This window comes from Cadophora gregata, assembly GCF_030347475.1.
Source record: "Cadophora gregata isolate MNR1 chromosome Unknown scaffold_9, whole genome shotgun sequence".
NCBI lineage: Eukaryota > Fungi > Ascomycota > Leotiomycetes > Helotiales > Ploettnerulaceae > Cadophora > Cadophora gregata.
In genome coordinates this window covers 605,272-632,742 of record NW_026695932.1, presented here as the reverse complement: position 1 = coordinate 632,742, position 27,471 = coordinate 605,272, and the positions used below count along the sequence as shown (strand labels likewise).

Below are 27,471 nucleotides of genomic sequence, written 5' to 3'. Positions count from 1 at the left end.
TCTTGCTTTGCAGAAGTCAGGGCAACCTGGAGGTTTATTCGTGAAGCGCTCGGTCGCTCAACGGCTCCACATGGGCCTGAGATCCAGGAACGAGATCCGGATCTGGTGTCTTGGCGAGAAAGGGGAGGCGAGGGAGGGAAAGCGTTGCGCGGTGTTGTTGATTGGTGGGTGAAGTCGGAGGTCCGGACTTCCACGAGAATCAGTGCAAAACCACCAAAATGGGGGGGATGTTTCTGTGACTTGATTATGGGTGTTGAGAAGTTGAAGATGAGGTATTGAAAAGAGTTAAGGTTTCGCTGTGTGGATATTTTTGGTTTTCTGACAGCCTGAGAGCATGAGGTGGTGCTCTAAACCTTCACTTTTGTTGATGGACGGGATGTGCAAGGAGGCGCTCACTACCCAGGAGCGCGGCTCGGGGGGATTTTTGCGAGTATGATGAACCTTGAAGTTTTCATGATGCAGAAGTCTGGTTTGCTTGTCACTGCCATCCGAGCAACTTGTCTATCAAATGCTGCTTTTGGATTTTATTGTGCGAGCAGGTGATGGATTTACGCTGCTGTCTGCTCGTGGGTATATTAACATTGATCATACAACTGCAAATGATGCAAGCAAGATAGATTATCCGATGCAGTGAGTCCTGTGAGCGCTGAGAAGTAGAAATTCGCAGAGGACAAAGTTCTGATTGGCTATCGTGAGATCAGCAGCCTCCAATCCGTCTTTCAGGCAGGACTGCGGCATAATACAGTACGTGCATAAATATTATCCAGATTGAGAAGAGGGGTGCGCGTCGTCTCTCAGCCCCATGCGAGGGAGAGATGTTGGTGTCGAGTTGATTCGTTTCCACGAAGCAAGACAGCTTAGAAACCAAATAAGACATGCTGAAATGTTTGATTTTCTTCTAGTAAATGTTTCTTGTGATGGCATGATATTTTCCTATCATCACCAACATCAAAACAAAAGACCTCGACCTCGACCTCGACCTCCAAGCCTCGAGATGCTCGGCACCCCTCTCCAAATAAGGCAGAGACAAGCAGTCCCCTGTACCAACAAGCGACTAACTCGCAGCACCCGGAAATTAATTGCCCTCCTAGGGCTCGCTGGGGCTCATGCTCAAACGCGCTACAGGACCCGACTCGCTACCCTAACTGGTCCGGTTGTGTCGCGTAGAGCCGTCGGCTAGGGATATCCCTTGGGAAAGTGATGGGATTTGTGGGTTTCTTTGATTAGTCTTGCGGAGCGAGGGTGAGCGATGCCCTGTTCATGCCGTCCCGTGGCGGCCCTTGCTGGCTCCAGGGGAGAAGCCAGGGGTTGAGGGGACGGACTGCAGTGAGTGGTGGGGATTGCGAAATATATGGGTCCAGGTTGGGGCTGTGAAAGGGGAGCGAGGAACGGGAACGGATTGGCGGAGCGAGGGAGGAAACCTGGAAAATGTTTGGTGGGGTGGGTGGATGTGAGGATAGACTCAGGTGGATGTTGACATTTATTTGTTGGATAAGGTAAGATATCTGAGGGTCAAAGAAAGGGATTGTTTATCGCGGCGATCACAGAGTGGATTCATGGAAAAGGCAGGTGAGATGAATGCTATGCAAAGCAAAGCAAAGCATGCTGCAGGGCCGCGGGATAGCACTGCCCAGGTGGTCCTTTGCGCTCGCGTAAGTGGTGGGATTATTGATGTTGATGTTCTTCGGTACGGATATCCCCAGCCTTGACCGACACCGACATGAAGACTTGAAGTAGAATAAAGAAAGAAACCAGCCGCCAAAAACAATGCAGAACAACAAGAGAATACCACCGAATACAACGGTGATTCTCTTTACCCGGTCTTATCTGGTAGATTTCTGGCCCGGTTACACGGGCGATGCGATGTGTCTCTGGCACTCGACAAATTCGAATACCGTGGCACGAGTGCATCCTTTCCGTCTGCCCTGTCAGATCTCAAATATATTGGCTGCGGGCTGGGCTGGCATCTACTGTATCAACCCACGGTATGGCTTATCGCCGCGTCCTCGAAAAGAATAATGCGCTGCCATTTAGTGATTATTGTAGACAATCAACTTCAAATCTATTCATTGACCTCCGAGGTACCTCCTTGATGTAGAGTCTATATTGAGTTTATGTCCAGGTGAACTGAAGTCTCTTCTTCGTCCCATGCCGTCCATCTGCTTTGTCCTCCCATGATCCAAATACAGACGCCTGGCCATCTCGTATTTGTAGGACCGTCCGAGGTTTCTGCCCCGTATTTTTACAGGAGGATAAGTCCTTATACTTGACTTTTCGGTCAGCAAAGCGTGTTCACTGTTCAGCGCCAGGCAGGACCTTTGCGCGCGCGCATCATTCCAGCACCATCCAATTTTGCCAAATTCGGAGCGTCTGCCGAGAAACAGTGCGGTGTTCAACTTCGGCGCCAGGCCGATTTGGTGCATTTCAATTCATACCTACGCTTGCCTCCGCTACGCTGACGCCTGCACTGGACCTGGACACGGTGCCCTGCAGCTTTCCCCTAGTTACTTCGTTGCCCAACACACTCAAATTTCACTTGCTGGCCGTGCCCCGTGCCCACCCTCCACCCTCCACCCTCCACCCTCCTCTCCTTCCTCGCCCAGTGCCCACCCACGGCCACGGCTCTTACGCCTAATACTCGCGCTACCGCCCTGCTAATCTCGCCCTTCCACCACCCTTCCTCTCTTCTCTCTCCTCACCCTCACCCTCACCCTCACCCTCCTCGACCACCCGCTCTCCTCGTGGACCTTCAACGCAAAAGACGTGCAACCTGTCTGCACGCCTTCTACGAGACTGCTCGACAACACGCATCGAACCAGACAGACGACAAGGAGCCTCGGGAGGCAGACGGATAATGGTTGTGGCTCGCTGATCGCATTTGATTGATGATAGCGGACGAATTGAAGCTGAAAACGACCCAACCACCCTCTCGACGATTTCTCGTCACGACGCTCATTTAAGATTGCGATTCGAAGTTTACGACTGCTACAATAATCTCAATTAGTGAGTATTCTCCAGAATCTGCGAGGGAAAGGTCGAAGATGGATTGTTTGGGGGATGGTTCTAGTTCTCGCGGTCTCTTTTGCGGCTGAGGATGTGTTGATCATTCGTGCGAACGCATTCAAGATTTATTCAATAAGGTCCAGCAATGACGAATGCTGACTTCAACCTTTGCAGAACCTCTTTGACATTTTTGTCAAGTACACTCGTTACATAAAAATTTACTGAGACAGTCAGTTTGCGTTGTGGCCAACCAACACCTCATCGCTCATTTGGCTGACTCTAGGTCCAGATCTTAACGCTTACTTTTCTCACCAACCTCGTGGTCCCAACAATACCAACGCGTATCTCATACCAATTGCCAGGATGCATACACCTACACTATTTGTGGCCTCAGTGGCAGTCCTTTCTACCTTCGCTGTTGCGGAGCCTCAGCGACCTAAATTCTATTACCCCAGGCAAATCAAACGACAAGTCTTTTTCAATTCGACCATCACGACTGCGCCGCAGCAGACAAGCCAGGAGAGGCTTTCGTCGTCCTCATCACCTTCTTCTAGTTCGTATTCGTCCACGAAAAGAGGATTGTCGGATTTCTTGAATTCGATAACGGGACAACAGGACTCGACCTCGGATTCACCTGGATCAAGCTCCAGCTCGGCGGCAGGAACTGGAGGTCTGGATAGCTTCTTCAATCCAATTCAGCCCACGTCGTCGTCTAGTTCCAGCTCTGGTGAGTCGACTGGACCAATCGAGACCTCGATCCCAGATACAACAACCAAGTCGGGGGGGTTCTTGGGGTTCATTACAAGTATTTTGGACCCTACCCCGACTGGATCAACTCCCGATGTTATCATCCAACCGACACCAAGCCCATCGACCGCTTCGTCTCAATCTGACATCGCAGTACCAACAACGACTTCTGCTGGGGGAATTACTTTTGGACCAGGTGGAATCTTAACCGATGGAACTACATCGGCCACTCCAACAGCAGCTCCAGAAAGTGGAGTTGGAAGCACTAGCGATGGGGTTTCTTTCTCTGGATCAGCTGGACCAACAGGAGTGGAAAGTTTGGTTCCAACCACGACCGAGGAAGCGTCTGCACCCACCAACACTCCAGCTGGAATCTTGCCTTCCATTGGATCAGTCATCAGCTCTATTTCGGTTCCTGAGCCGACATCTACCACTGAGCCAGCTGCTGAATCAACTAGTGCGCTGGAATCATCTGCGCCCACCACAACCACAGATGCTACCACCACATCTGATGCTGTGCCTACAACCACACCTCTGATTGATTTGACCTCTCTTCTTGGTACTGGCAGTACTGCAACAACGACCACGGAAGCGTCAGCCGAGCCTACCACGACTCCTCTTATTGATCTCACTTCGCTTCTCGGTACCGGCAGCGCTCCGACGACCACCCCTGATGGAACCGGAGCTACGATCACACCTATCATCTCGCCGTCGGCTGAGCCAACTGTGACATCTTCCCCAACGACCGATCTTGGAGGCATTCTTTCCAGTATTTTTGAGACTGCTACCAGTGATTTGGGTTCCGGTACAGCCACCATCGAGCCCGTGACTCCCACTCCTGAGCCGACCCTTGTTCCTGAGCCCACCCTCAACACCACGATTCCAGATCCATACACTCCAACGGTTACAGGTGTCACTACTTCACCCACGGACTTGACCACTATTCCTCCCGCGCCTACGGAAACCACCACTTCTGGACTTATCACGGCTGACCCAACTCCAACGGATATTACCACGGGCCCAATTACCACCATTCTACCGACTACTATCCCAACGGATACTCCAACCACGTCGAATAATTCGAGTATTCCCGTGGTCACTAGTGAGCCTGTGACATCTGTGAGCACGACCAATGGCACCGATATCACGATAAGTCTCCCAAGTGGATCTGTGACTTTGTCTGGAACTCCTAGCTCGACTATCACGGCACCTACTACAAATGCTACCGAGCCAACAGTGCCGCAAACTTCATTGCCATCCACAAGTGCTGCTCCGATTGAGACGTCTTTGTCTATTACAACAATTGTACCGACACCCACCTCGGCTCCTCAGACTATTCCTCCGATCACCACAAATTCTGCTACATCTATGTGGCTCCCGACAACGATCATCGCAGCATCGTCACCCACTGTATCTGCAGGACAAACCGAGAGTGCTGCGCCTACCGGAATCAGTCCCCAATTACCCAGAGTCATTACCAATCCAAATGCTACTGTGCAGCCAGAAGATACCACCCAGATCCAACTTGGTTTCTTGTTCCCCTTGAACTACAAGTTCGTTGTGGACAATCCATTGTCGTCTGCTCAGATTTTCGAGTACTTGCCACAGGGTGTCTCTGATGGATTGGGATTGAGAAAAGATCAGATCACCATGCACAGTCTTGTTCCTTTGGACACTACGCAGAGAATGAAGTACATCACAACTCTGGCGTTGGCATACATCCCCAGCAATATGGTCAGCACTCTGTCTCTGGATCTCCATATTCCGACTGCTCCAATTTACAACAATGACGATCCAAGCATCAACACGCTCATGAACTACATCAACCCCGCCATCCCCCTCACTCCAGGATCAAACGTGGAGACTGGTGGAGGAACCCCGGGGACCTCAGGTGGCAACGAGCCTTCTTCCAGCTCCCCTTCAGGGAACGGCAACTCTGTCTTTGGTGATACAAATGAGCAAACCCAATCTCCTGGCAAGACGGGAGCAACTGCTGGTATCGCAATGGCTGCCATTGGTGGCTCAGCAGCCTATGGTGCTGCTATGTTCTTGATTGCTCGAAGGTACAAGAAGCGCAAGCAAAGCCATCGCAGATCAAGCTCTGTTCTCCACGGTGGCGAGATGAGACAATCTGGCAGCCCAGCACTGATGGGAGGTGGTGCCTTCATGTCTGGTGGACGAACTACCCCCGGTTACGATAGAAACAGCAGGGGAAGCGGAAGAACTGGTAATTCTGCACGCACTCAACAAATCTCGGCACCAATGATGGCTGAGAATTCCCTTGGCTGGAACTGAGCAATCACATAATATACCAGTCAATATTTTCCAGCTCTATTTTTGATACCCATCACCCGCCTCGCGATCTACTAAACCTCGCTGTACAATACAACCAAACCATATCAGCACTATTGGTGTCTGATCCTGAGCAAGGCGCTCCACATTTTCTTGTCATCAAAGCTTCATCTCGGCGTTAGTAGACGCCATCTCACCCCCTCTGCATCGATAAGGATCTGCTGTCACTATTTTCGACATTTGATCTGATCAGAGGCTTATTTCAGTAAGAGTAGCGCGGAGGAGACAGGCTTGGGGCATACAGCGGAAGAAATGGGGAGTCAAGAGGCATTGTATATTTTACGATCCGATGATTAAGGATTCCAATAAAAAGCGATTTGTATTGGACTATTGGCTGTGTTGTGACTTTGTGATATCCTGGGCCTGAAAATGTGGTACGCTGCGTACAGAGACTCTGAGACGTGACAGGTGCTGTGGGTCCGATTGTTTGGACAAACTTACGTGCGGATGGACTGTGCTGCGGCCCCCTGGTGTTTTAGACACGTCCAATCAATCACAAATTTCCTTTCTGACTAGGATGCCCCTATCCCGGTTGGGTCTAATCACCATGTGATTTTGCACTTGTCGCTGTAGCAACGGCGCCCCAGCGAGAAAAACACCCGAGCCGACATCATACTGTCTCTCATAGCCCTGCTTTACTGCTCTCATATTGCGCGCTGTCTCATTCAAGACCATCTCCTACTCAAGACATCTAAATTCTGTCAATTCTTGTCGGACAATCGCTTGTTCCTCGAGATTCAATTCCAGACACGAAATCCTATGACGCAGATGACTACAAAGTAAACAAACATTATTCAACTGCGGCCCGGCGCATTCCACAGCGCAATACGCTTCCAACATCACAATCAGTATGGACGGCCCAAACACTCCAGGAGGACGTCCTCCAATGTATTCCGAACCCCCATCGTACGGTGAAGAGGATGGTTCCACACCAACAGGTCAACCAAGCAACTCGTCACACGTCCGATTGTTGACATCCGTCGACGAGCCGGAGATGCGTCCGTATGTACAACCAGCTCAGTACCAGTCTCAATCTCAGTTCCAGATTCAACCTGAATCCCAATCCAAAACTTTACTACCTCGACCTTTGGCAGTCAAGCTGCAAAGAAAGAAAGTCCAGCAGAGACCAGTCCCGCTCTCAACCCCCGAGCACCTCGCATCTCTCAAGGAAGAAGAAGAGGTTGTCTCCTCGTCGAAGACCTGCAAGCTGCAGAAAAGATCTTCACCGAGAGCAACAGCGTCAGCGGCATTGATAGGCACAGACATGGACATCGTGCACGGCTTGCCATCTATCCCAGAGGGTCCTTCTCGCAGACGCAGTCTCAGGCACCCCATCCACTCCCCTCTGTCTCAATTAGAAGCCTCTTTGAAGAATCAGTCAAGCTTACATAATTCCCCTCATAGTCATTACACACCCCGCAGATCCTACCAGCCGTCTGTGAATTCAGAAACGGCTCCCTCCATCATCGATTCTGCGCCAGACATGCCACCTCCGAGCTCGACATACATACCTTATTCTCCTTCTGGACGTACATCGCCTACAAGATCGTGGAGTCCTTCGCGGGGATCCGCTGAATATATCAGACCTCCTCCTCCAAATATCAATTTCGAGCCGTCGGAGATCAATGGTGGTTCAAGGCCTGGTACACCGTCTTCTAGGTATGGCGGAAGTCCGAGACGACCACTGCCTCCTGCACCGCTTTTCTCAGGTCCAGGTGCTTCAGCAAGAAACTCGACCTTTGCAGATGACGCCACGATTGCCATCCCACTTGAAAACGACATTGGTGACGGCGACGACGTGTTCGGTCCATCAAGTCCTACGAAATCCGGAGCCAGACATGGCCTGAAAAATCGCGATTCCTATATGACGAGTGTGACTCTACAAAATGAAGATGACGATCAGTACGAGGACGACTACGAACATTATGGCCCGGCCCCAGATGGCAAGCAAGAGAGACGCGGTGCCAGACAGGCACAAATGGCGAAAAAGGAGGTTAAGCTCATCAATGGCGAGCTGATCCTCGAGTGTAAGATCCCAACTATTCTCTACAGTTTCCTGCCCAGGAGAGACGAGATCGAATTTACTCACATGCGGTACACGGCCGTGACATGCGACCCCGATGATTTCGTGTCCAAAGGCTACAAACTCCGCCAGAATATCGGCTCGACAGCCCGAGAAACGGAACTCTTCATCTGTATCACCATGTACAACGAGAACGAAATCGATTTCACGCGTACAATGCATGCAGTCATGAAGAACGTCGCTCATTTCTGCGGCCGGTCCAAATCCCGCACTTGGGGTGAACATGGATGGCAGAAAATAGTAGTCTGCGTCATCGCCGATGGTCGTCAGAAAGTCAATCCTAGAACTCTTGATGCTCTGGCAGCAATGGGTGTCTATCAAGACGGCATTGCCAAGAATCTCGTCAACCAGAAAGAAGTTCAGGCTCACGTGTACGAGTACACTACACAGGTATCCCTCGACTCTGAACTCAAATTCAAGGGTGCAGAGAAGGGTATTGTACCCTGTCAGATGATCTTCTGTATGAAGGAGAAGAACGCTAAGAAGTTGAACTCCCATCGTTGGTTCTTCAATGCTTTCGGAAGAGCTCTTACACCAAATATCTGTATTCTCCTCGATGTTGGCACTAAACCTGGTGGAAACTCTCTCTACCATCTCTGGAAAGCTTTTGATACCGACTCGAACGTCGCAGGCGCCTGTGGTGAAATTAAAGCCATGAAAGGCAAATACGGCACAGGTCTCCTCAACCCCCTCGTTGCCTCCCAGAACTTCGAATACAAACTATCCAATATCCTAGACAAACCGCTCGAATCGGTGTTCGGCTATATCACTGTGTTACCTGGTGCGTTGAGTGCGTATCGGTACCATGCTTTGCAGAATGATCATACGGGTCATGGGCCGCTGAGCCAGTATTTCAAGGGAGAGACGCTGCATGGACAGAACGCAGACGTCTTTACAGCGAATATGTACCTTGCTGAAGATAGAATTCTGTGTTGGGAGCTGGTTGCTAAGAGGGATGAGAAGTGGGTGTTGAAGTATGTGAAGAGTTGTACGGGGGAGACAGATGTTCCTGGTGAGTTGTCTTTCCACTATATTATTTTCTTCAATGGAAGAGTGTGTACTGACCTGTGTATGCAGATGCCGTTCCCGAATTCATCTCCCAACGCCGTCGCTGGCTCAATGGAGCCTTCTTCGCAGCAGTCTACTCCCTGGTACACTTCCGGCAAATCTGGCACACCGATCACACGATCGGACGCAAGATCCTGCTTCATATCGAATTCGTCTACCAATTCATCAACCTGTTATTCACCTACTTCTCTCTCGCCAACTTCTACCTAACCTTCTACTTCGTCGCTGGCTCCCTCTCTGATCCAACAATCGATCCCTTCGGCCACGGTATCGGCAAAGTCATCTTTGTCATCTTCAGATACACGTGTATCCTTCTCATCTGCACACAATTCATCCTCTCAATGGGCAATCGTCCGCAAGGAGCCAAGAGGCTATATCTCATGAGCATGATCATCTACGCTATCATCATGATGTACACCATCTTCGCCGCCTTCTGGATCATCATCAAGCAGCTCACAGCAAAAGACTCCCAACTCAAATTCGGCAACAACGCCTTCACCAATCTCTTCGTCTCCACAGCCTCCACAATCGGCCTCTACTTCCTCATGAGCTTCCTCTACCTCGACCCCTGGCACATGTTCACCTCCTCCGCACAATACTTCATCCTCCTCCCAAGTTACATCTGCACGTTACAAGTCTACGCCTTCTGCAACACGCACGACATCTCCTGGGGCACCAAAGGAGATAACGTGATCCACACCGACCTCGGCGCCGCCACGGGCCACGGCTCCGGCGACTCCAAAACCGTCGAGTTGGAAATGCCCTCCGAACAACTCGACATCGACTCCGGCTACGACGAAGCCCTGCGCAACCTCCGCGACCGCCTGGAGGTCCCTCAACCCACCACTTCCGAAGCCCAGCAGCAGGAAGACTACTACAAGAGCGTGCGCACGTACATGGTTGTATGCTGGCTTGTTGCGAACGCGATCCTTGCCATGGCGGTGAGCGAGACGTATGGCCCTAAAGCTGTCAGTGATAATGCGTATTTGAAGATTGTGCTGTGGAGCGTGGCGAGTTTGGCGCTGTTTAGGGCGCTGGGGAGTAGTACGTTTGGGGTGATTAATTGTGTGGAGGCGGTGGTGGAGGGGAGGGTGAAGTTTAGTATGAAGGCGCCGAAGTGGATGGGGGGGTTTGGGGAGAGGGTTGGGGAGAAGTGGAGGGATGGGATGAGTAGTGTTGGGGGGAGTAGGAAGGGGTGAGGTGTGAAGGTTGTGGTGGATAGAAAGAAGAGGCGAAAGGGCTTGATTTTTGGGTGTTTGGTTCGGTTCGGTCTGGTCTGGTCTGGTCTGGTTCGGTATGGGTAATGGATGGATGATATGGGCTAGGCTGGAATGGACCACCACAGGATGGATGGAATATACTGGGAAATGATGATTGTCATGACAGGAAGAAAATTTTGAACTGCAAATGTGGTGTTCATCTTGTTGATCTACCTCGGGCTGCAGTTCGGAGCTATGTTGGAGTCTATCTGTTGTGTTCTGTGGTCTTGTACAGTAGGTATCAAATCCTCTACAAAGTCGATGGCGTTTTTTGATCCAGGTCGGCGTTGGGGAATATAAATCAAGGGTTCATTCACGATGTGTTGACTTCGCTCTTTGATTCTTTCATGTGGCTGTGACTATAACTTAATTGATTGGGCTCAATCTCTGTCATACATTGGAATCATTACCAATTATTGCTTGGCCAGTGAATGGTTCATGTTATGCTTATTCAACAAGAGAGACTGTGGGATAAGATGTGATGGGTAGGGGTACATATAAGGTGCGATCCACTTCTCTGCTGAAGGGATGTCAAGAACAGAGTAAACGTGCTCCTCAGTTCGTGGTTGTGCGTCTGTGTAGAAAGCAATTGGGTGTTTCTCATCCAAAGGTTAGGAATGGAGTCAATTGTTACCCACGTCGTGTTGTATGGGTCCAGGTTTCTGTGATGCTGAATTTCAGATCATTCGGCGCGGCGATGATTAAAAGTTTGCAGATGACAACAAGAGGTGATTCTTGTCATCAGAAGAGTTAGCTATTATCTTTTTCCACTCGTCTACCACCCATGAAGCGAGAAACTTTTTGGACTCCTGTCTTATCAGAAGAAATTCTAGAGTTACTGTCCTTTCAGTCAACACAGAGTTATCTCAAGCCCGCTTTTAGACTACAAGTCGAAACGGGATTATAGATAGAACTCAAGTCACGGTGGAGCGACGAGCGTCGTCTCCCTGGATGTTTCATTCTGACGGTTCCAAGTTTGCAGAGCGTGTTCTAGCCGGCGTTTGAGTTATATGTATATATACACAAATGTCAGTGTGGTATTGAGGTGCAGGGTCGAAGGAGATAGGAGCAGGTTGTCCGGGGTGAGTCTTGCAGTTCAACTGTTTCGTGATCGGCTATTAGTTGTTAGGTGAGTGAATCTTTGGCAAGATCTCAAAATCACTCGAGGTAATAGAACATAAAAGGCATAAATTCACTGTCCGTAATTTAGCAATTCAGTCATTTGCAAAGGGGTCAGCCTCAAGGTGGGAGCGGTATAAAAACTGAGATTGATAGTAGAATAGTCCTGCAAACCAACTTACATCTACGTATCTTGGAAGCATAGGGAGTATGTGGAAGTAACTCTTCTCTCTCCCGCTTCCTGTTTCGTTTATTATTTGCATATGTCCAAGGTATAATTCACAGTAGAAGTGAAGAGAAATATAGATTAGTTTCATAAGGCGGCAGCGCGATACTACTCGATAATTATTGGTGATTGAACTGGTGCCATTTCCCATTGTCTTGCCGATACAGGGTCTGCTCTCAACTTTTTATCTCTTTATCAATAAATATACTATGAATGGCAACTGCTATATGGTGACATGTCTCACTCGCTGTCAGTGGTCAAGTAGGCCCCCATCTTTCAGTCCTTCTGCTGGACTAGATTCCAGGTAAATCCTGTGATTCCTGTCTCCAGTGAATCTACTCACCATGACCGAACTGAGACATGTGGCAGTGTGGATCTATGTTTCCAAGTTTGCATTCAAGCTGGAGAGACTATACACTCTTACGGCTCCTTTCTGCACTGGGCTGACAATGGCGAGTGGTGACGTCTACTTCTTGGCCATGGAGGGCCAGAACCAACAACTCTTTCTGTTCCTCAGATACAAAGCGCCTGATCAGCTCCATAGTTGGAATCATCTCTCAACCCAGACGCCGATATGAACACCAATTTCACAAATTCAATAGCGGTCAAAGGCGTTGCTGTAAATATTGGAAGCTGTCACGATCTGGTGAATGCCTATGCCAGACTGCAGAGAGGCTGGCCAATTTCCTCACAAGATGTCCCGATGAAATGTAGTGTGGTATTTTCATGTTATAGTAAGGGGCCCCGTCTGGATGAGTGCAATAGAATCGCATAGGGTCAAGTCTAGGGCTCTCGCTTATCTGGTAGGCGTTGTTTACTTTAGGCAAGTTTAGAGTTTCGCTTGCTATCACGCATTTTCTTGGCAATGTTTATCCCAATTGCAATGCTAACTTAAAAACTGGTATCTCAAAGGCTCGTGGGTATTGATACAATGAAATTGCTACCAAAAGCTTCTATCTGGAGAACTGGTCGAAACCTGGTATGAGACTTTCCTGATCATGGACCTGCTTTTTCTTCGGTTAGATGCCGCTAGGTGTGGATTAGTTAAATCAATTCTTGGGTAGGCGTGCTAAGGACGACAACAAAACATCGAATGACGGTGGAAATACTTTTGTCATGCACGGTCACAACGCTGCAACATTAATTCTTGATCATACCATGGTGACCGTTGAGAGCCAACAATAGGCTAAGATTTAAATACTTGGGACCAATATTACAGCAACTCCGACTTCTCTTGCGCCCTAAGTGCTCGTTCCACCAATATGGCTTCCTTGTGGAGGTGTTACAGTTTCCAGAAGCTGGCTTTTATCTGTCACTTCCACATGGCTGTACAGTGAATTCTATGTAGAATCTTCGGTGGCTACCTGGCGAGCCAAGGAGAATCTTGAGGTTTTTGCTCAAGGGGGTCCCACTCTCATTTGGATCACACACGGTAAGACGTCACAACTCGGCAATATTGGAACTTGACGAACAACATGCCGTTTTATCGCACAAGAATTTCTTTAGAGTTATTGCTTGTAGTTTCCCCTTCCATTGTATTGCCCATATCGTGTCCTTTGTGGGTGCCAAAGGGTCCACTAGCCGGTACGTCACATAGTGGGATCGACCCATTCCCCTCTCCATCCCTCGTGTTTCTACTTCTTGTAAACCCCACCTCCCTCGTATACTGCTGGCTTCTATATCCCGTACTTGGCATACCATTCTTCTTCAAGAAGACCTTGAAAGATGTCAGGCAAACTACAACCACAGCCACAGATGTTTCAATTGAAGACCATAGAGCAAGCCATATAACTTCCGGATGTGTACCTGATGTGTTCGTGACAATTATGCGGATGACGGCGAAGACGACGATGATCAAGCCGAGTCCGACGATGGATCCGATGGCCAGCTTTTCTTTCCGCGAAAGCCTTACGATCCAAAGAAGTCTCCAAGGCAGCGCCATAACTATTGAACATTGGTTACAAGATATCTCTTTGGAAAACAGCGCGATGCTAGGGAGTCTTACTAGCAAGATCTGTTGAGACGTCAAGAATAGTGCTCATACGCAGGCTAACAAGAGATAAGTCTATTTGCCGCATAGTTGCACATGCTCCTGGGTTGAATTAATATCATGTTAGTACTAGGGCGGCGAAAGACTGACCAACAGTGAACTCTGAGCAAGAAATGGGATAGCTGACAACGCAAGCGATGTAACCACCAGCACAAAATGCAGCAACGGCGTACCAAAACCTCCTAGCCCATATCAAACCATTGGTAAGTGGGAAAAAGAAGGCTAAGAATGAAGCCTTTACCACCCACAGGCAAGTCCAGAACGCCAGAGTTATCGCGAATTGGACACGCAGGTAGAAGTTGGTGTCGCTAATGAATTTTGCGACTCCAATGGCATCCATAGGCATAGGTGACAGTCCAGCAGCCACCCGGCTCATTGTGTATAGCGGCTTGAGAATGATAGTGTACATGATTGCTGAGGCGATCAGCAAGAGGAGTGCGAAAACAACAAGAATATCGTCTAGCTTCACGCGGCCGTCGTATTTGATGCGTATCCATCCTCGGATTGCAGTAAAACATACTGCACTGGCTACGCCAAACCAAACAATAGTCTCGAAGAAAATCAGCGTGCGATCTTCCAGCTCAGGATCTGAAGAAAATGGTAAGTTACCATTAAAGTCAATTCATTCACGGTCGGTGGCCGCTCTGGACGTGTGTCTGTTGGCGCATCATCAACAGGCATTGCCATGTGCTTTTGTGTTCAATGAATTTTTTTCAAGTTCGGTCAAGTATACTGTCGTGGGTCTTCTTGATTGTTACATTCAGGATTAGAATGTGGATATTTCCAAGTTACTTCAACCCAACAGCTGAGCTCAACCTATAGTCCAGAGCATAATAGTACGATATCTACATTTCTTTTGCAGCCATCAAGTATCTTGTACAAGGATTTCGAACCAGATAAACAAGATATCGGCTGGATTCAAGATGAATTTTTGTATGTGCTTGGTCGTACCTGCAGTCATGTCGGGGCCGTATCCACTCGGATGGCGAGAAAATGTGGCCCGGAGCACCCAGAACTTGGCAGTCCGGGACAGCCGTTGAAGAATCAAAATTCCCTCATGCACTGTGGGGCATTTTGTTGGTATGTCGAGGTTCGTCGTACTCAATTGGCTATTGCTAATATGTATCTCGGAATTGTGTCCCGAGAAGGTTGCCCGGATGAGATCGCCGGCCCATACGACGTGATATTTGCCTTTTGAGGTGACGGATTTCTTGGACCCTTCCTTCGTGGAAAAACTTTGACCGACACGAAATTGCTAGCAAATGAGTAAACCAGTAAAACATGCATGCGTACATGAGAACCTTGGAGGTCCTGCCGTAAATCAACGGGTTAGGAGTGCGGCACAGGCAGTCTAGATTGAAGAACCGTTCGAGAATGTCGGTGCGTGCCGTCCCTTCGTGGGGGCCGTGGGGAAGATAGAGAGACTGGAGTCGCTTGATAACAAGGTGTTAGTTTTGCCTTAATCAGCAAGAACCGGCGTGTCGACTCAACGTCTCGGTATCAAGTCTGAAATTTCAAGATCTCCATGACCATTTGTCACCGTGTTGCCAGAAAGCAGATGATAAAGTGTCGCGGAACACTGCATCCCTTCTGTCCCTGAAGAATAAATAAAATAAGCGAGATCAAGGCTAGGCCTCAGTTGTGTCCAGTCGGAAGGTTCAGCGAATGGTGGTGGCGTCAGTGTTTTGTGACAGGTAAAGATGTGCGAATCGTATTCGTTCTTTCTCCCTTGCTAACAGGGGGCTAGTAGGGGCATACATATCATTTTTCAGGGGCAGCTATGGATCAACAACCACTTTACCACAATGGCCTTCCTGTTCCAGACGAACATCCGCGGGGACGAACAATTTCTTCTGCAAGGGATGCTGCAAGACGGCATCAACGTGGTCTTGATGAAGATGGAAATCAATAGCCCGTATGGCATAAGACCGGTATCTCTGGCTCATCTTTCAAGTGTGTGCTTTCAAACTTCTGTTGTATCAAATCATTCCTTTGAACCGGAAATCCAGGAGGAGATATGCGTTTCACACTCGTCACAAGCCAACCATGGTTGCAGCTTCTTATTCTGACGTTCGGTGCCTTACTTCATGGATCTTATGCAGCTCCTGCTGATATTGCATCTGTTATCACCCAATCGCGTGTGCAAGAGATTAAACAGTCAACCAATAACAACATCGGTGCTGCTTGTGTAAGTTCTGTTCGAGATGAAGATTAAGTCACTGGCGTGTGTTCTGACTGGTTTGAACTAGTGTACGCTGCTCAAGCTCGGCTTTGGTTCGTTGGTTTCAAGTTCAGGGTCGACAAAATACCAGACTTCATCATCGTCTTACTGGTCTTCTCAAGCCCAGAGTGCAGCTCCTAGCTGTGTGGTATCCCCCACCACGACTGTTCAGGTCTCTCAAACTGTTGCGGCAATCAATTTACTCAGAGTTCTGGGGCTTCAATGCCAGTTCGCTATTCGAAGTGGGGGACATACTCCTTGGGCAGGAGCGGCTACAATCCAATCTGGTATTCAGATTGACTTATCCGCTATCAACCAAGTGACAGTTGCCGCTGATCAGAAGACTACTTCTATTGGCCCTGGAGCAAGATGGGTGGATGTTTATATGAAACTTGATGCTCTGTCTCTCGCGGTAATCGGAGGTCGTGCTGCCACCGTCGGTGTCGGAGGGCTTGTAACTGGCGGTAAATGATCACTTGCACTCGCCTAGTTCTCACTCACATTCTTTCCAGGTGGAATCTCATTCTTCTCCGCACGCTACGGCTTTGCAGCCGACAATGTCGTCAGCTTCGAAGTCGTCCTCTACGATGGATCGGTAGTGAAAGCAAGCGCCACATCACGTCCTGACCTCTTCTTTGCTCTGAAAGGAGGATCCAACAACTTTGGTATCGTCACTCGTTTCGACCTCGTCACTTTCAGCAGCGGCAACTTCTGGGGAGGCTCTGTGATATACCCTATCTCTGCGAAAGCAGAGAACTTAGCTGCCTTCGTCAAGTTTGCCGGACAATCAACCTACGATGTTTACGGAGCCCTGATTCATTCGTATGCCTGGTCAGCAGCCAGTGGTGGTTGGATCATCGCGAACAATATTGAGTACACAAAGCCTGAGGTCAATCCTCCGGTATTTCAAGACTTCTTGGCCATTCAACCGCAGTACGTCAGTACCATGAGGATCTCCAATTTGACCGACTTCACACTCGAGATCGCCGCTTCCAATGCCGGATCCAGGAAGCAACTCTTTTACACCAGCACCTGGAGCAATGATCTCCAACTTTTGACAGACATTGTTGCACTCAGTGAGCAGTCCTTGGAAACAGTTGCAAGCGTACCAGATCTAGCATGGAGTTTGAGTCTGCAGCCTCTGGTCACGGCAATCACCACAAAGAGTGCTGCAACTGGCGGCAACCCTCTCGGACTTGACGGCTCAGATGGCAATCTCGTTCGTAAGCTCACCTCAATATGAATCCCGTATTCTATACATGACACTAATATCTTGTAGTTGGACTCATCACCGCCAGTTGGACAAGCACAGCTGACGACGCGGCTGTTCTGGCTGCCGTTTCTGGATTCTATGCCGCTGCTGATGCGCTGGCTGCCTCAAAGGGACAGCTAAACTCGTACAAGTATCTCAACTATGCGTACAAGACGCAAGATCCAATCAAGGGTTATGGGGCTGCAAATGTGGCTAAGCTTCGTGCTGTCAGCAAGAAGTATGATCCTGCTGGGGTGTTTCAGAAGTTGGTTCCTGGAGGATTTAAACTCGCATGAGCCGAACCGAAGCTGTGCCTTTTGTAGATATTATGATGTCGAGGCAAAGTTCTGGAGATTACCATTATGTTTTTAGACATTAGAATCGTCACCAATACAATTACAGATTTGAGACTGTCTAAGGGTATTGGTCGTATGTCAATGCCTGGCGCCTAACAGGCATGCCAAGATTTCCGAAAAGTACCTGGTGGATTTAGGTGAAGGGTCTGTCTCCAAGATGAGGTCAGTACATTCTTATATGTTTATGAATCAATCTTCATAAAAAGCCTATGCAACGTTATGAAGCATGCTTACCTGACCAGGTTGGAAGGTTTCCTTCGTTTCTTGGTTGCTCGGATCTAAGTGATTTTATTCGCCGCCAAAACATTGTGATACTGCCGCTTGATATGCAGCTGTCACCTCTCTTACTTGCAAGACAAATGATTCTAGCTCTGCTATCCATCAATTGAGGAAACAAGAGCCACCGCACAACTCTTTCTCAAAGCCCTCTCTCAACGCTCCTGGCACACCAGAAAGAGCATGGAAGCTTCTCATCTCCACCCAAGTAAACTCTGGTGCTGTGGCGGGCTATACTACGAAAGGAGATGCCCAATCTAAGACTTATACATTAGTACTGATTCGCAGGGGAGCACGCCTTGATCAGAAGTTGATGAGATGTCATACTTTCCTTCAACTGCTACTTCACGATGATCAAAGACCATAGATGGCATATTCAAGTCCACTTTCCCTTTATACCAGTTTTGGGAGTATGCAGGTCTTTATAGATATGCAAGCCTACGCTCACAAATATGTTGCTTCAGATCAGATTTATCTCGGAAACTCAAGCTAGAGTCGGATTGGTATACCTGGAACTATACCTGATTGAAACAATTCTGATTGACTAATACTGGCAGGTATGTCTATTTCATCATCACCGTCAATGGGACCCCCAGCTGGGTCCTAGTATGTACGATGTTGTCACCGTCATTGTTTGGAGGTTGCGACTGTCAAGACCCGTGTGACTGTCAAGTTCACTTCCCCCGTCCTGTACTTCTGATTCCTTATGATGGAGTCACATTGGTTTTATTGAACGGTACTTACCTCGTCTGACTACTTTTCAATGTGGAATTCCGGAAAAAATAGCTGGTCAGACCAGTATTGGTTGCCATGCCAGTAAGGTGTTTCTCAGGCTCAGGTGGAATTCATGCATGGGCAAATGAATATCTATGCCGGTATCTATACCTCGCTTGACCGAAATACAGATTGCAATGTTCACCTAGAGTAGATATATCGGGGGGAGTTTTGTAGCGAATTTTGTATTGAGTTCAGTAAGGCTAATGCTGAAGCTGGGTAAGTATGTCCCAAATCACATAAACGCTTCTCCATCGTCGGTCTATATTCACACCAACTCAGAATGCTGGAATCGCAGTCTCCATGGGTACTCTCCTTGTCTCCCAAGCCAACCAATCTGATCTCGTAGTCCTGTGAATCATTAGCAAATATCCCACAGCTATCGTCGCAATCAAACTCACGGTAAAAGTCCCATCCCATTCACCTTCCAAACGCCCAAAGCCAACGCCAAAATCTGCATCGCCACATAAACCGCCTTCACCATCAACAGCTGTCCGTTCGTCCCGGGGCTCTCGAATTTCTCAAATGCCTGATTGGTAGCCAGTAAACCCATGAATGGATTCTTGAACGCCATAACCACCATCATGATACTGAATATCTGCAGCGAGTTTCCAGACATGTACATCATGATTGCTGTCATGGGTAATTGCTTGACGGGTGCCAGAGCTACCTCCCATGCCTTCTTGAGCTTCAAGGTGTCCATCTCGGCGGTTGTGGGAGCGGCGCGGACTGTGGCGGCTTTGGAGGAGGATGAGGAGGATTGTTGCTTCTATCTCCGGTCAGTCAAATGTCTTCTGAAAAAACAAGGAGACATGCCTTGTTTCCTGCTGCTGCTGTAAATCCTGGGGGGTCCGGAATGCTTGGAAATTTTGATTTCGCGGTGGGGGGAGAGTTGAGGTCAAGAACCCATTGTGGTGGCGGAGGGACGGCCATATCTGATTCTACTGAGCGCAATACTCAAGATACTTTGCGATATTAATGTCCGAAGCCGTTGCCGTCGTGGTGTTGAGGAGTGACAGTCGTCAATCATTGATTGATGTTCGATCGCAGCAGGCGGCGCGCTTGAATCGCGGGTGTTCGTCTCGTCAGCACCAGCGAGATCAGACCCTGGCACGTCCAGTCTAGTCAAGCTACCAGTGGGTGCTCCTCCTCCGTACCTCTCCTATTGGACCCTCGAAGCTTCAACCACGTCTCAAAAAAGCTGCTGAGCGCTGCCGAACCTCGAAATATATCCTCAAATACCCCCTGGACTCATGGAGCACCGTCTACAACGCTGCGGACTTCTGTGCTGGAGGTGATCCATCAAATCTATTTGGCGCAGTGCATGTGACGGCTTCTGCGTCTTGTCCTATTCCAAGAGTCGATTCCCGTTGGTCGACGGTGGAGGGGTAGCAGCAGCACCTTATCCCCGACAGCAGAGTACCAATATTGACTATCTGCCACACCTATCTGCGACGGCAAGCGTGAGGAGGCGTCCTCCCTCTTCTCATCATGAGTTCAGGCGGCGGAGATGCGAAGCTCTTTGCTCGAGTACGTACTGTCCTATAACATCCGTCTGTCTCTGTCCCTTGCGCTGCTATTATTCTTTTCACCACAGACTATACCCCGTTCTATTGTCCTTGTACTGTACTGCAACGCGCACATTGTGCCACCACATTCCAATTACCTATCATGCTTTGACGGCGCCAACATCCCACCTCGAGTGATTGATCTACCCCATATCAGCTCACACGACGGTCTCCCTCCCCTGCCCTCATGGCAATGTTCCTCCCTCACTACATCCCTCCCATGGGCTATGGAATTGGTGGCTCACCATACTTGCGTTCTGCACAGGGCAAAGTCGCCGAATTACGATTGGAGTTGAATAGCGGGGGAAAGAAGGACAAGAACCATGCGGCAAAGAAGATCGCCCTCAAGAAGATCGTGGCCAATATGACCATGAGCAACAACGACATGGTGGCTTTGTTTCCAGATATTGTGGGGTGTATGCAAATACCGAGTTTGGAAATCAAGAAGATGTGGGTTGCGGATACTATGTGCTGATGTGGAGTCGTACTGATAAATGCCATAGGTGCTTCTTATTTCTTGTGAACTATGCTCGCATGAAGCCAGAAGTTGCGCTGAAAGCCCTCCCTACATTACAAGAGGTATGGAAATTAGAGTCAAGTGATATCAATAACTGATTGTGTCTAGGACATGAACGATTCGAATCCTCTGGTCAGAGCTTTGGCATTACGAACCATGTCATATATCCACGTTCGCGAATTTGTCGAAGCCACCGTTCCTCCAACTAAACTCCTCCTACGAGATGCAGACCCATATGTGCGGAAAACAGCAGCTTTCTGCGTCGCGAAATTATATGATCACGACCGACATTTAGTGGAAGCATCAGATCTTATTGATCGGCTGAATTCGATGTTGAGAGACGATAATCCGACGGTTGTGGCGAGTGCTCTGGCGAGCTTGATGGATATTTGGGAAAGAAGCGACGCGATCAAATTGACAATCGATTATGGGAATGCTTCGAAAATGGTGCAGATCTTGCCGGATTGTTCAGAGTAAGTGTTTTGCGCCGTGCTGGGTAGACGCAGCTAACTCTCTACAGGTGGGGGCAAACATATATCCTGGAAGCTTTGATGTCCTATGTCCCTCAAGAGTCTTCCGAGGCCCTGTTACTAGCCGAGCGAATATCCCCACGACTGTCACATTCGAATTCTGCGGTAGTGCTTACTTGCATACGAGTAATTCTCTATCTCATGAATTACATTGCGGATCAAAAGCAGATCTCCATACTGTGCCGCAAGCTCTCGCCTCCTCTGGTAACGCTGCTTGCAAAGGGGCCAGAAGTGCAGTATCTTGCGCTAAGAAATGCACTACTAATCTTGCAGCGACGACCAGAAGTGCTGAGGAATGATATTCGAGTATTTTTCTGCAAGTACAACGACCCCATTTATGTCAAGGTTACCAAGCTTGAATTGATATTCATGCTGGCAAGCGAGAAGAACATCGAAGAAGTGTTGACCGAGTTGAGAGAATACGCGACAGAGATTGATGTTCATTTCGTCCGGAAATCTGTACGAGCTATTGGGAAACTGGCCATCAAGATTGAGCCTGCTGCGAGGAGGTGTATTAACACTTTATTGGAACTCGTGGCAACAAAGGTTACGTACATTGTCCAAGAAGCGACAGTCGTGATCAGGAACATTTTCCGAAAATATCCCAATCAATACGAGTCGATCATTTCAACGTTATGCGAGAACCTTGATTCTCTGGATGAGCCAGAAGCCAAGGCGGCTATGATTTGGGTTATCGGACAGTACGCATCGCGAATTGAGAATTCGGATGTTCTCCTTGAGGATTTCCTGTATTCATTTGCAGATGAGCCCGTTGAGGTCCAGCTTGCACTCCTCACGGCTACAGTCAAACTCTTCATACAACGGCCAACAAAAGGCCAAGATCTCGTTCCGAAAGTGCTGAAGTGGGCGACGGAAGATACAGACAATCCAGATTTGAGAGACAGAGGTTACATGTACTGGCGTCTTCTTTCATCAGATATGGCTACTGCAAAATCCATCGTGATGGGCGAGAAGCCACCGATCACGGCCGAATCTGAGAAACTGGATCCGGCCACACTGGAAGAGATGTGCTTGAATGTTGGCACCCTAGCAACAGTGTACCTCAAGCCCGTTCAGCAAGTTTTCCGCTCTGCTCGACCACGAAGACTGCAAGACAGTCCAGCTCTCCAGAAACACATGCTCCCTACTGCCAATGGTCTCGATGGGCAAAAGTCTCTCTCCACATTTGGCATGGGGGGCCAACCAACAGTTCGGCCACCCCAGAATGGGGACCTTGCAGCGGCTGTCGATGCAGCAGATGAATTCTTCGCTGGTGTCGGCAGTCACCAAATGGCTGCCATGAACATCAATGGTAGCAACGACGATGGGTTCGGAGGCAGTCCAGTCGTAGGGAGAGGAGAGATGCAGTATGTGGTTAATCAGAGTGCGCCTGAGCAGGTCTACCAACCTACAATGGGACGTGGCTCCAACGGAGATCTTCTTATGCTGTAAGCATGCCTCTAAAGGCTAGGGTAATGAAGGGCATCTATCGGCTGAGGTGTCTGGGTGGGAATTCAAAATATGTTTGTCTAAGCGAATTGCTTGATGTTGATGTTCGTTGATGCATGGGAGGTGTTTCCATATGCATAGATCGCGGATAGGAGCTGCGACGTCGATAGTTTGAAGATGTCAAATGTATATTGTTGTAATGCGAGTATTGAAAACAAGTGTTTGAATTCTATTTTCACTGTCTTGTCGATCTAAGCATGTCTTGGAAAGTGCCTGGCATTTTTAAATTCCGATGGAAGTTTCTTCACAATCCTTCAAATTTGTAACATAATCTACACGCAGAAACCTGTCGAGGTTCACCATTGTTGCGGGAAGAAGACCCGTCCTTCATACCAGTCCGTAATTCTCCAGATCCTAAATGTCCAAGGCGGACCTGTTTTGACGCTGCACTACATGCCACTAAGATTTATCTCTATTTCTTTTGACTTCCTCAGATAGCCATGGGCCTGGTATCCCGCGCATTTAATAAATGTCAAGCTTCGGACCAAGTAATCTAAGGAACCTTATCTATAGTAAAGTCCACAGAATATATAGGCTCATCGAAAATAGACTCAACAACACCCTTTACGAGCGTAACTTTCACAGCGAAGCTCGAGCCTCCTACGGAAACCTGGATACAATTGGTAAAATCAAGCATCTCCTTCACATTCTCTCGGACATCGCTCCAAGTAGCATCATGGCCATTATACCCAAGTCTCCTATGATGAAACAGCCAAACCGAGATATGACCATGAGATTTCTCGTCAAAGATCAAGCATCGAGGCTCCAAATACCCAGACTTAGATCGCGAGAAATCCACGCAGAGAATCATCTGCGCCTCAAGACCGGGCGCTAGGGTAACAGTGATCGAAGCCGCAAGAACCAGATCGACACTTTCTGCTGGGGCAAAAAATAGCTGTCTTGAGTGATCCCAGTGGCTTTGAGGAATTGTATTCTGGATCCGCAAGCTGTCTTTCCGTGGAAAGTGTACGGCGTTCCGCAGCTTCGAGAGCTTGAAGTAGAGAAAATCATGGGTATCCGAGGCAATGTAAAACATGGGCATAGGCGAAGGGACGAATTTACAGCCATCTGGTCGTCGCGAGATGGATTCTCGAAGGAAACTGTTCGGCCCGACTTTCCAGAGGTTGAGGTAAATATCGTATTCTTCAGACGCTTGCCCTGCTGTCTTGCGGTAGCCAAGAGGCAGAACAAACCCGGTGGCATGAGGTGTGCTGGTATCGGTCTTTGGGATGACTTCGTGGACGTCGACGCACTTGTCAATTCGCAGGCCTTTGTTTGTTAACACGAAGTCGAGATCCATGTACCGTCTGCCGAAACTGTTGATGTCGCCAGTTTGGGCAAAACAGGCAGGAGATGGTGCGAATAGTGCTCCCGCTGCAACTTCACTTTGACCTTCGGGCTTGGTCCTGGAGGTGAACATGGAGTTATTAATTGCTACTCCCCAAATGTCTTGGGAAGAGACGAAGGAATGTCTCTAGGAATTTAACGTGGTATTCAAACCTACCATGCAAATATTGTCAAGTCGTTGCTGCGCTTGATAATTTCCTCCTGCAATCGACCAAAGGCTCGTATACCCTCGCCATAGAGCATCGGCATGGTAACATCGAATATGCCCAGGAGACAGTACGCCATATCTTCGACACGCTTTGTCTCTCGGTTCGCTGCCCAGGACATTCTTGTCGAGATGGAATACATCTCGGGACCTTTCGTTAGTCTCAAAACAGGTACTCTGATACCCGTGATCCTCGAGATCAATTCTGCAAACTCCCTCTTCGTTCCAAGCATTTTCCAATTCTGATCGTAGAATCGTATCTTCCTAGGAGCTATCAACTCCTGCAGCGTCCATCCTCGCGTAAACCAGCGGCAATTCTTCAATCCTTCTTCGGCTGGCGTGTCTAGTGGAAGATCAGGAAGATACACGTAGCACTCTCCGGCATCTTGGTACCACTTGAACATGGAATTGATGCTCTCGGTCAGCTCGGCACTGCTCCTCTTGTCGATGCAGCACGTATCGACCCATGCATATTCGTAGCCGTGACGGAGTGCTTTGGTGCAAGTTTTCGTGATCTTGGACCAGCCTTTTTTCAGGACTGAGGATTGAGATCCGAATTCTTGGAAGGAGACCTCCTCTTCCTCCCAAGTGTGAGATAGAATGGCGTATCTTGGTGTGTCGGATCCGAAGAACTCCTCAAGCTGGATGGTCGTTGTGTTGATGAGCCACATGACGGAGCAGACTACAGAGATGGATACCGGACCACGATGAGCTTGAGATGCAAATTTCCGGAGATGTCAGGTCTCTTGAGCTGTAAAGTCTCAAGATGTCGAGATGTTAAAGGCTCGAGGCGCAAGGCTGTGGAATAGAGATTTTGGGGGCCAAATGGCCGCCCGCGACGGGCCGCCAATGGAAATTGCGGCTGAGCGGGATGATTTTGAGCTGTCATGATTATAGTTGTCTGCGAGTGGATCTAACCCTGAGGTTGTATAGAATCAATATCGGTAGAGACTGGAATCAGACCAAGAGAACGAAAACGAAGCGGATGTTAGGTAGATCTTGGAATTGGGTAATCGTGGAGAGTGCATGTCACGTGGAAGTCAAGGAGCACGTCAATAATAAGGATTGGCAAGGGCCGTCAACAGTGAGATTAGTAGGATTAATCTTTTGGATTTAATCTCGTACATCCGCCGGTGAGACAGTACGCTCCACGGCAGAGCATTCTAGCTCTAGGTACCTTAGGTAGGACCGAATGAAAACATCACGTGTTCTAACCGACCACTCCAAGGGAAATCTCTCACTTCGTAAACGTAAATCATTCTCTTCTAATAGCAGTAACCGCAGATTGTAAGGCAGTCACAGCCGGTGTAACGAGTCCATTCAAGCTGGAGGACGGAAGTGGACCAGCAACGAATTGGCACAGAAGACAGGCAAAATCAGATGGCTTTGCTGTAGTAAGATTACCGGCTTGGATGTACGGAGGGAATTCCAAGCCGTTAGTCTTTGCTTTGGTTTTCAAAAATTATCAGGCACTTACAAGTTGGAGCCATCTCCTCTACTTTGAAGGTATCTGAACTTCGCCAAGCCCTCTGGGCAGTTCAGTGGCGCGCCTGGATTGGCACCTCCACTCTGTGACACGGTTGCAAGAGCACAATCCTCTGGAAAACTTCCTTTGGGTGTCAAATGCGAAGTTAATTTGTTGACGCCTTTCGAGGAATGTGTTTTTTGGATACAGGCTGGCTTGTAACGAAAGGATAGAAAAGAGCCAACTCAGCGAAGAGGGAAAGCACGAAAATATGCACTAGGAAGGATTGTGGCAGATTGGTACCTCGTGTCCTCCGATTCTTGATGGTTTCGCACAGCCATCGGCGGCAGCGGAGTGAGTGTCTTCCCAAATAACAACAAACTTCTCTCACATGGAGCCTCGTTTTTCGACCACTAATGAAATGGAGAATAGTACTATTGCTTGTTTCCTAGTCTTTTTCTTTCGGTACATTGAGACAAAATGGCTCGGATCGTCTACCAGTGCAACTGGCAACAGGAAATCCTTGCCGACGCCGCCTTTCATTGATATCATTATCCTATGACATCCAGGATAGGTCAATGTAGAGACCTTTGGCAGTTGGAATTAACGAAGAGCTAGATGGGACCTTTGGGCTTCTCGAAGAGATCGACAGGTCGAAGGCCATGGAATTTGCCGTGCCTAATAAACATGGTATCGAAAACGTGCTGTCAGCGTGGGAAGTTTCTAGTCTTCTTAACGCCGAAAGACAACTGAGTGCTAATGGAATAAAGGAAGAAGGACTAAGCAAGCCTATGCTGAAGAAATCTACCAAGAGCGATGATCTTGCCCAGACCGGCACTCAGATGAAGCTATTCCTAAAATAAATGTGGCCTCCCCGCCTTTTGATCGACAAGTGGAATATTAGCTCTAACGTCCCACCCCACTATTCCGCTTACCCCCCTATTCCGGCCACCTCGCTTATATTCCGTATTTCCTATTTAACACTTAATAACTCTATATTGTGTTATCTTTTTAATTAGATATTATAGAATATGATTCTTCTTATTATTCCGGTTCTATAGGTACAATTTGATATTCTCTAGCTGTAATTTAAGCTTCCCTAATAGCACGTGTTATAATAAACTTAGAATTCGGGCTTATTTGAACCTTCCTCTTTTTCCTTAGTCTTAATCGCTCTAATCGTGCCTCTAACTCTTTAATCCTTATATTTACTTGCCTTAATTTATAGTCTTTCTTATTAAATCCTTTTAAAACCTTCCTAAAAAGTAAACGACGTGTTGAAAGTTGGTTATGTAACCTAGCTATTAAGGAGTGTAGTTATAAGTAGATCTCTTTTCTAGCCTTCGGAGTCTGTATCTTAATTAACGTGCTAGAAACCTTTATAGGTAGTACTAGTGTATCTTAAGGCCTTAGAGAAGTTAGATCTATCGATTTGTTATTGTTTTCTAATAGTAAAGGGCTTATCAATAGCTTTACAACTGATACCGGCTATAACCCTGTAGTTCTCTACCTAGCCTTAATATTAGATAGGGTAAAACTCTCTT

The 27,471-nt window shown here is 48.3% G+C and overlaps 7 protein-coding genes across 8 annotated transcripts; 4 read left to right on the top strand and 3 right to left on the bottom strand.

Annotated features, from left to right (window-relative positions):
- The first annotated feature begins 2,570 nt into the window (after positions 1-2,570).
- On the top strand, positions 2,571-6,394 carry ONS95_014531 (uncharacterized protein). Its single transcript, XM_058508184.1, has 2 exons — positions 2,571-3,003; positions 3,178-6,394. Exon 2 carries the CDS (start codon positions 3,367-3,369, stop codon positions 6,043-6,045), a length of 2,679 nt encoding a protein of 892 aa, XP_058355866.1. The 5' UTR covers positions 2,571-3,003; positions 3,178-3,366; the 3' UTR covers positions 6,046-6,394.
- A 200-nt stretch (positions 6,395-6,594) lies between these two features.
- On the top strand, positions 6,595-11,055 carry CHS2_3 (Chitin synthase, class 2). Its single transcript, XM_058508183.1, has 2 exons — positions 6,595-9,197; positions 9,263-11,055. The coding sequence occupies exons 1-2, from the start codon at positions 6,953-6,955 to the stop codon at positions 10,450-10,452; spliced, it is 3,435 nt and encodes a 1,144-aa protein (XP_058355865.1). The 5' UTR covers positions 6,595-6,952; the 3' UTR covers positions 10,453-11,055.
- A 2,285-nt stretch (positions 11,056-13,340) lies between these two features.
- ONS95_014529 (uncharacterized protein) lies at positions 13,341-14,646 on the bottom strand (the record flags this gene model as incomplete). The annotated part of the gene is made up of 4 exons (XM_058508182.1): positions 14,517-14,646; positions 13,998-14,457; positions 13,863-13,949; positions 13,341-13,801 (listed from the first exon to the last, which is right to left on the bottom strand). The coding sequence occupies exons 1-4, from the start codon at positions 14,592-14,594 to the stop codon at positions 13,341-13,343; spliced, it is 1,086 nt and encodes a 361-aa protein (XP_058355864.1). The 5' UTR covers positions 14,595-14,646.
- Positions 14,647-14,846: 200 nt separating this feature from the next.
- On the top strand, positions 14,847-17,824 carry ONS95_014528 (uncharacterized protein). Its single transcript, XM_058508181.1, has 5 exons — positions 14,847-15,601; positions 15,655-16,095; positions 16,157-16,592; positions 16,641-17,351; positions 17,408-17,824. The coding sequence occupies exons 2-5, from the start codon at positions 15,925-15,927 to the stop codon at positions 17,674-17,676; spliced, it is 1,587 nt and encodes a 528-aa protein (XP_058355863.1). The 5' UTR covers positions 14,847-15,601; positions 15,655-15,924; the 3' UTR covers positions 17,677-17,824.
- A 1,131-nt stretch (positions 17,825-18,955) lies between these two features.
- Positions 18,956-20,030, bottom strand: ONS95_014527 (uncharacterized protein). The gene is made up of 3 exons (XM_058508180.1): positions 19,603-20,030; positions 19,188-19,555; positions 18,956-19,137 (listed from the first exon to the last, which is right to left on the bottom strand). The coding sequence occupies exons 1-3, from the start codon at positions 19,717-19,719 to the stop codon at positions 19,065-19,067; spliced, it is 558 nt and encodes a 185-aa protein (XP_058355862.1). The 5' UTR covers positions 19,720-20,030; the 3' UTR covers positions 18,956-19,064.
- On the top strand, positions 20,031-23,198 carry ONS95_014526 (uncharacterized protein). 2 transcript variants are annotated; one of them, XM_058508179.1, is made up of 5 exons: positions 20,031-20,316; positions 20,620-20,804; positions 20,858-20,933; positions 20,980-21,344; positions 21,392-23,198. In XM_058508179.1, the coding sequence occupies exons 1-5, from the start codon at positions 20,278-20,280 to the stop codon at positions 22,851-22,853; spliced, it is 2,127 nt and encodes a 708-aa protein (XP_058355861.1). In that variant the 5' UTR covers positions 20,031-20,277; the 3' UTR covers positions 22,854-23,198. The 2 variants fall into 2 exon arrangements, with proteins under 2 accessions (XP_058355861.1, XP_058355860.1); XM_058508178.1 differs by having other exon boundaries at positions 20,031-20,804.
- Positions 23,199-25,556, bottom strand: ONS95_014525 (uncharacterized protein). Its single transcript, XM_058508177.1, has 2 exons — positions 24,415-25,556; positions 23,199-24,316 (listed from the first exon to the last, which is right to left on the bottom strand). The coding sequence occupies exons 1-2, from the start codon at positions 25,131-25,133 to the stop codon at positions 23,404-23,406; spliced, it is 1,632 nt and encodes a 543-aa protein (XP_058355859.1). The 5' UTR covers positions 25,134-25,556; the 3' UTR covers positions 23,199-23,403.
- Positions 25,557-27,471: the final 1,915 nt, after the last annotated feature.

Coding starts and splice junctions, on each gene's coding strand:
- ONS95_014531 (XM_058508184.1), top strand. CDS start 3,367: ATGCATACACCTACACTATTTGTGGCCTCAGTGGCAGTCCTTTCTACC.
- ONS95_014525 (XM_058508177.1), bottom strand. CDS start 25,133: ATGTGGCTCATCAACACAACGACCATCCAGCTTGAGGAGTTCTTCGGA. Junction 24,317..24,414: donor GACTTGACAATATTTGCATG/GTAGGTTTGAAT, acceptor GTTCACCTCCAG/GACCAAGCCCGAAGGTCAAA.
- CHS2_3 (XM_058508183.1), top strand. CDS start 6,953: ATGGACGGCCCAAACACTCCAGGAGGACGTCCTCCAATGTATTCCGAA. Junction 9,198..9,262: donor GGGGGAGACAGATGTTCCTG/GTGAGTTGTCTT, acceptor CTGTGTATGCAG/ATGCCGTTCCCGAATTCATC.
- ONS95_014528 (XM_058508181.1), top strand. CDS start 15,925: ATGCGTTTCACACTCGTCACAAGCCAACCATGGTTGCAGCTTCTTATT. Junction 16,593..16,640: donor CGGAGGGCTTGTAACTGGCG/GTAAATGATCAC, acceptor CATTCTTTCCAG/GTGGAATCTCATTCTTCTCC. Junction 17,352..17,407: donor CTCAGATGGCAATCTCGTTC/GTAAGCTCACCT, acceptor AATATCTTGTAG/TTGGACTCATCACCGCCAGT.
- ONS95_014527 (XM_058508180.1), bottom strand. CDS start 19,719: ATGGCCGTCCCTCCGCCACCACAATGGGTTCTTGACCTCAACTCTCCC. Junction 19,556..19,602: donor CAGCAGCAGCAGGAAACAAG/GCATGTCTCCTT, acceptor GACCGGAGATAG/AAGCAACAATCCTCCTCATC. Junction 19,138..19,187: donor AATGGGATGGGACTTTTACC/GTGAGTTTGATT, acceptor AATGATTCACAG/GACTACGAGATCAGATTGGT.
- ONS95_014526 (XM_058508178.1), top strand. CDS start 20,542: ATGGCAATGTTCCTCCCTCACTACATCCCTCCCATGGGCTATGGAATT. Junction 20,934..20,979: donor CCCTCCCTACATTACAAGAG/GTATGGAAATTA, acceptor GATTGTGTCTAG/GACATGAACGATTCGAATCC. Junction 21,345..21,391: donor ATCTTGCCGGATTGTTCAGA/GTAAGTGTTTTG, acceptor AACTCTCTACAG/GTGGGGGCAAACATATATCC.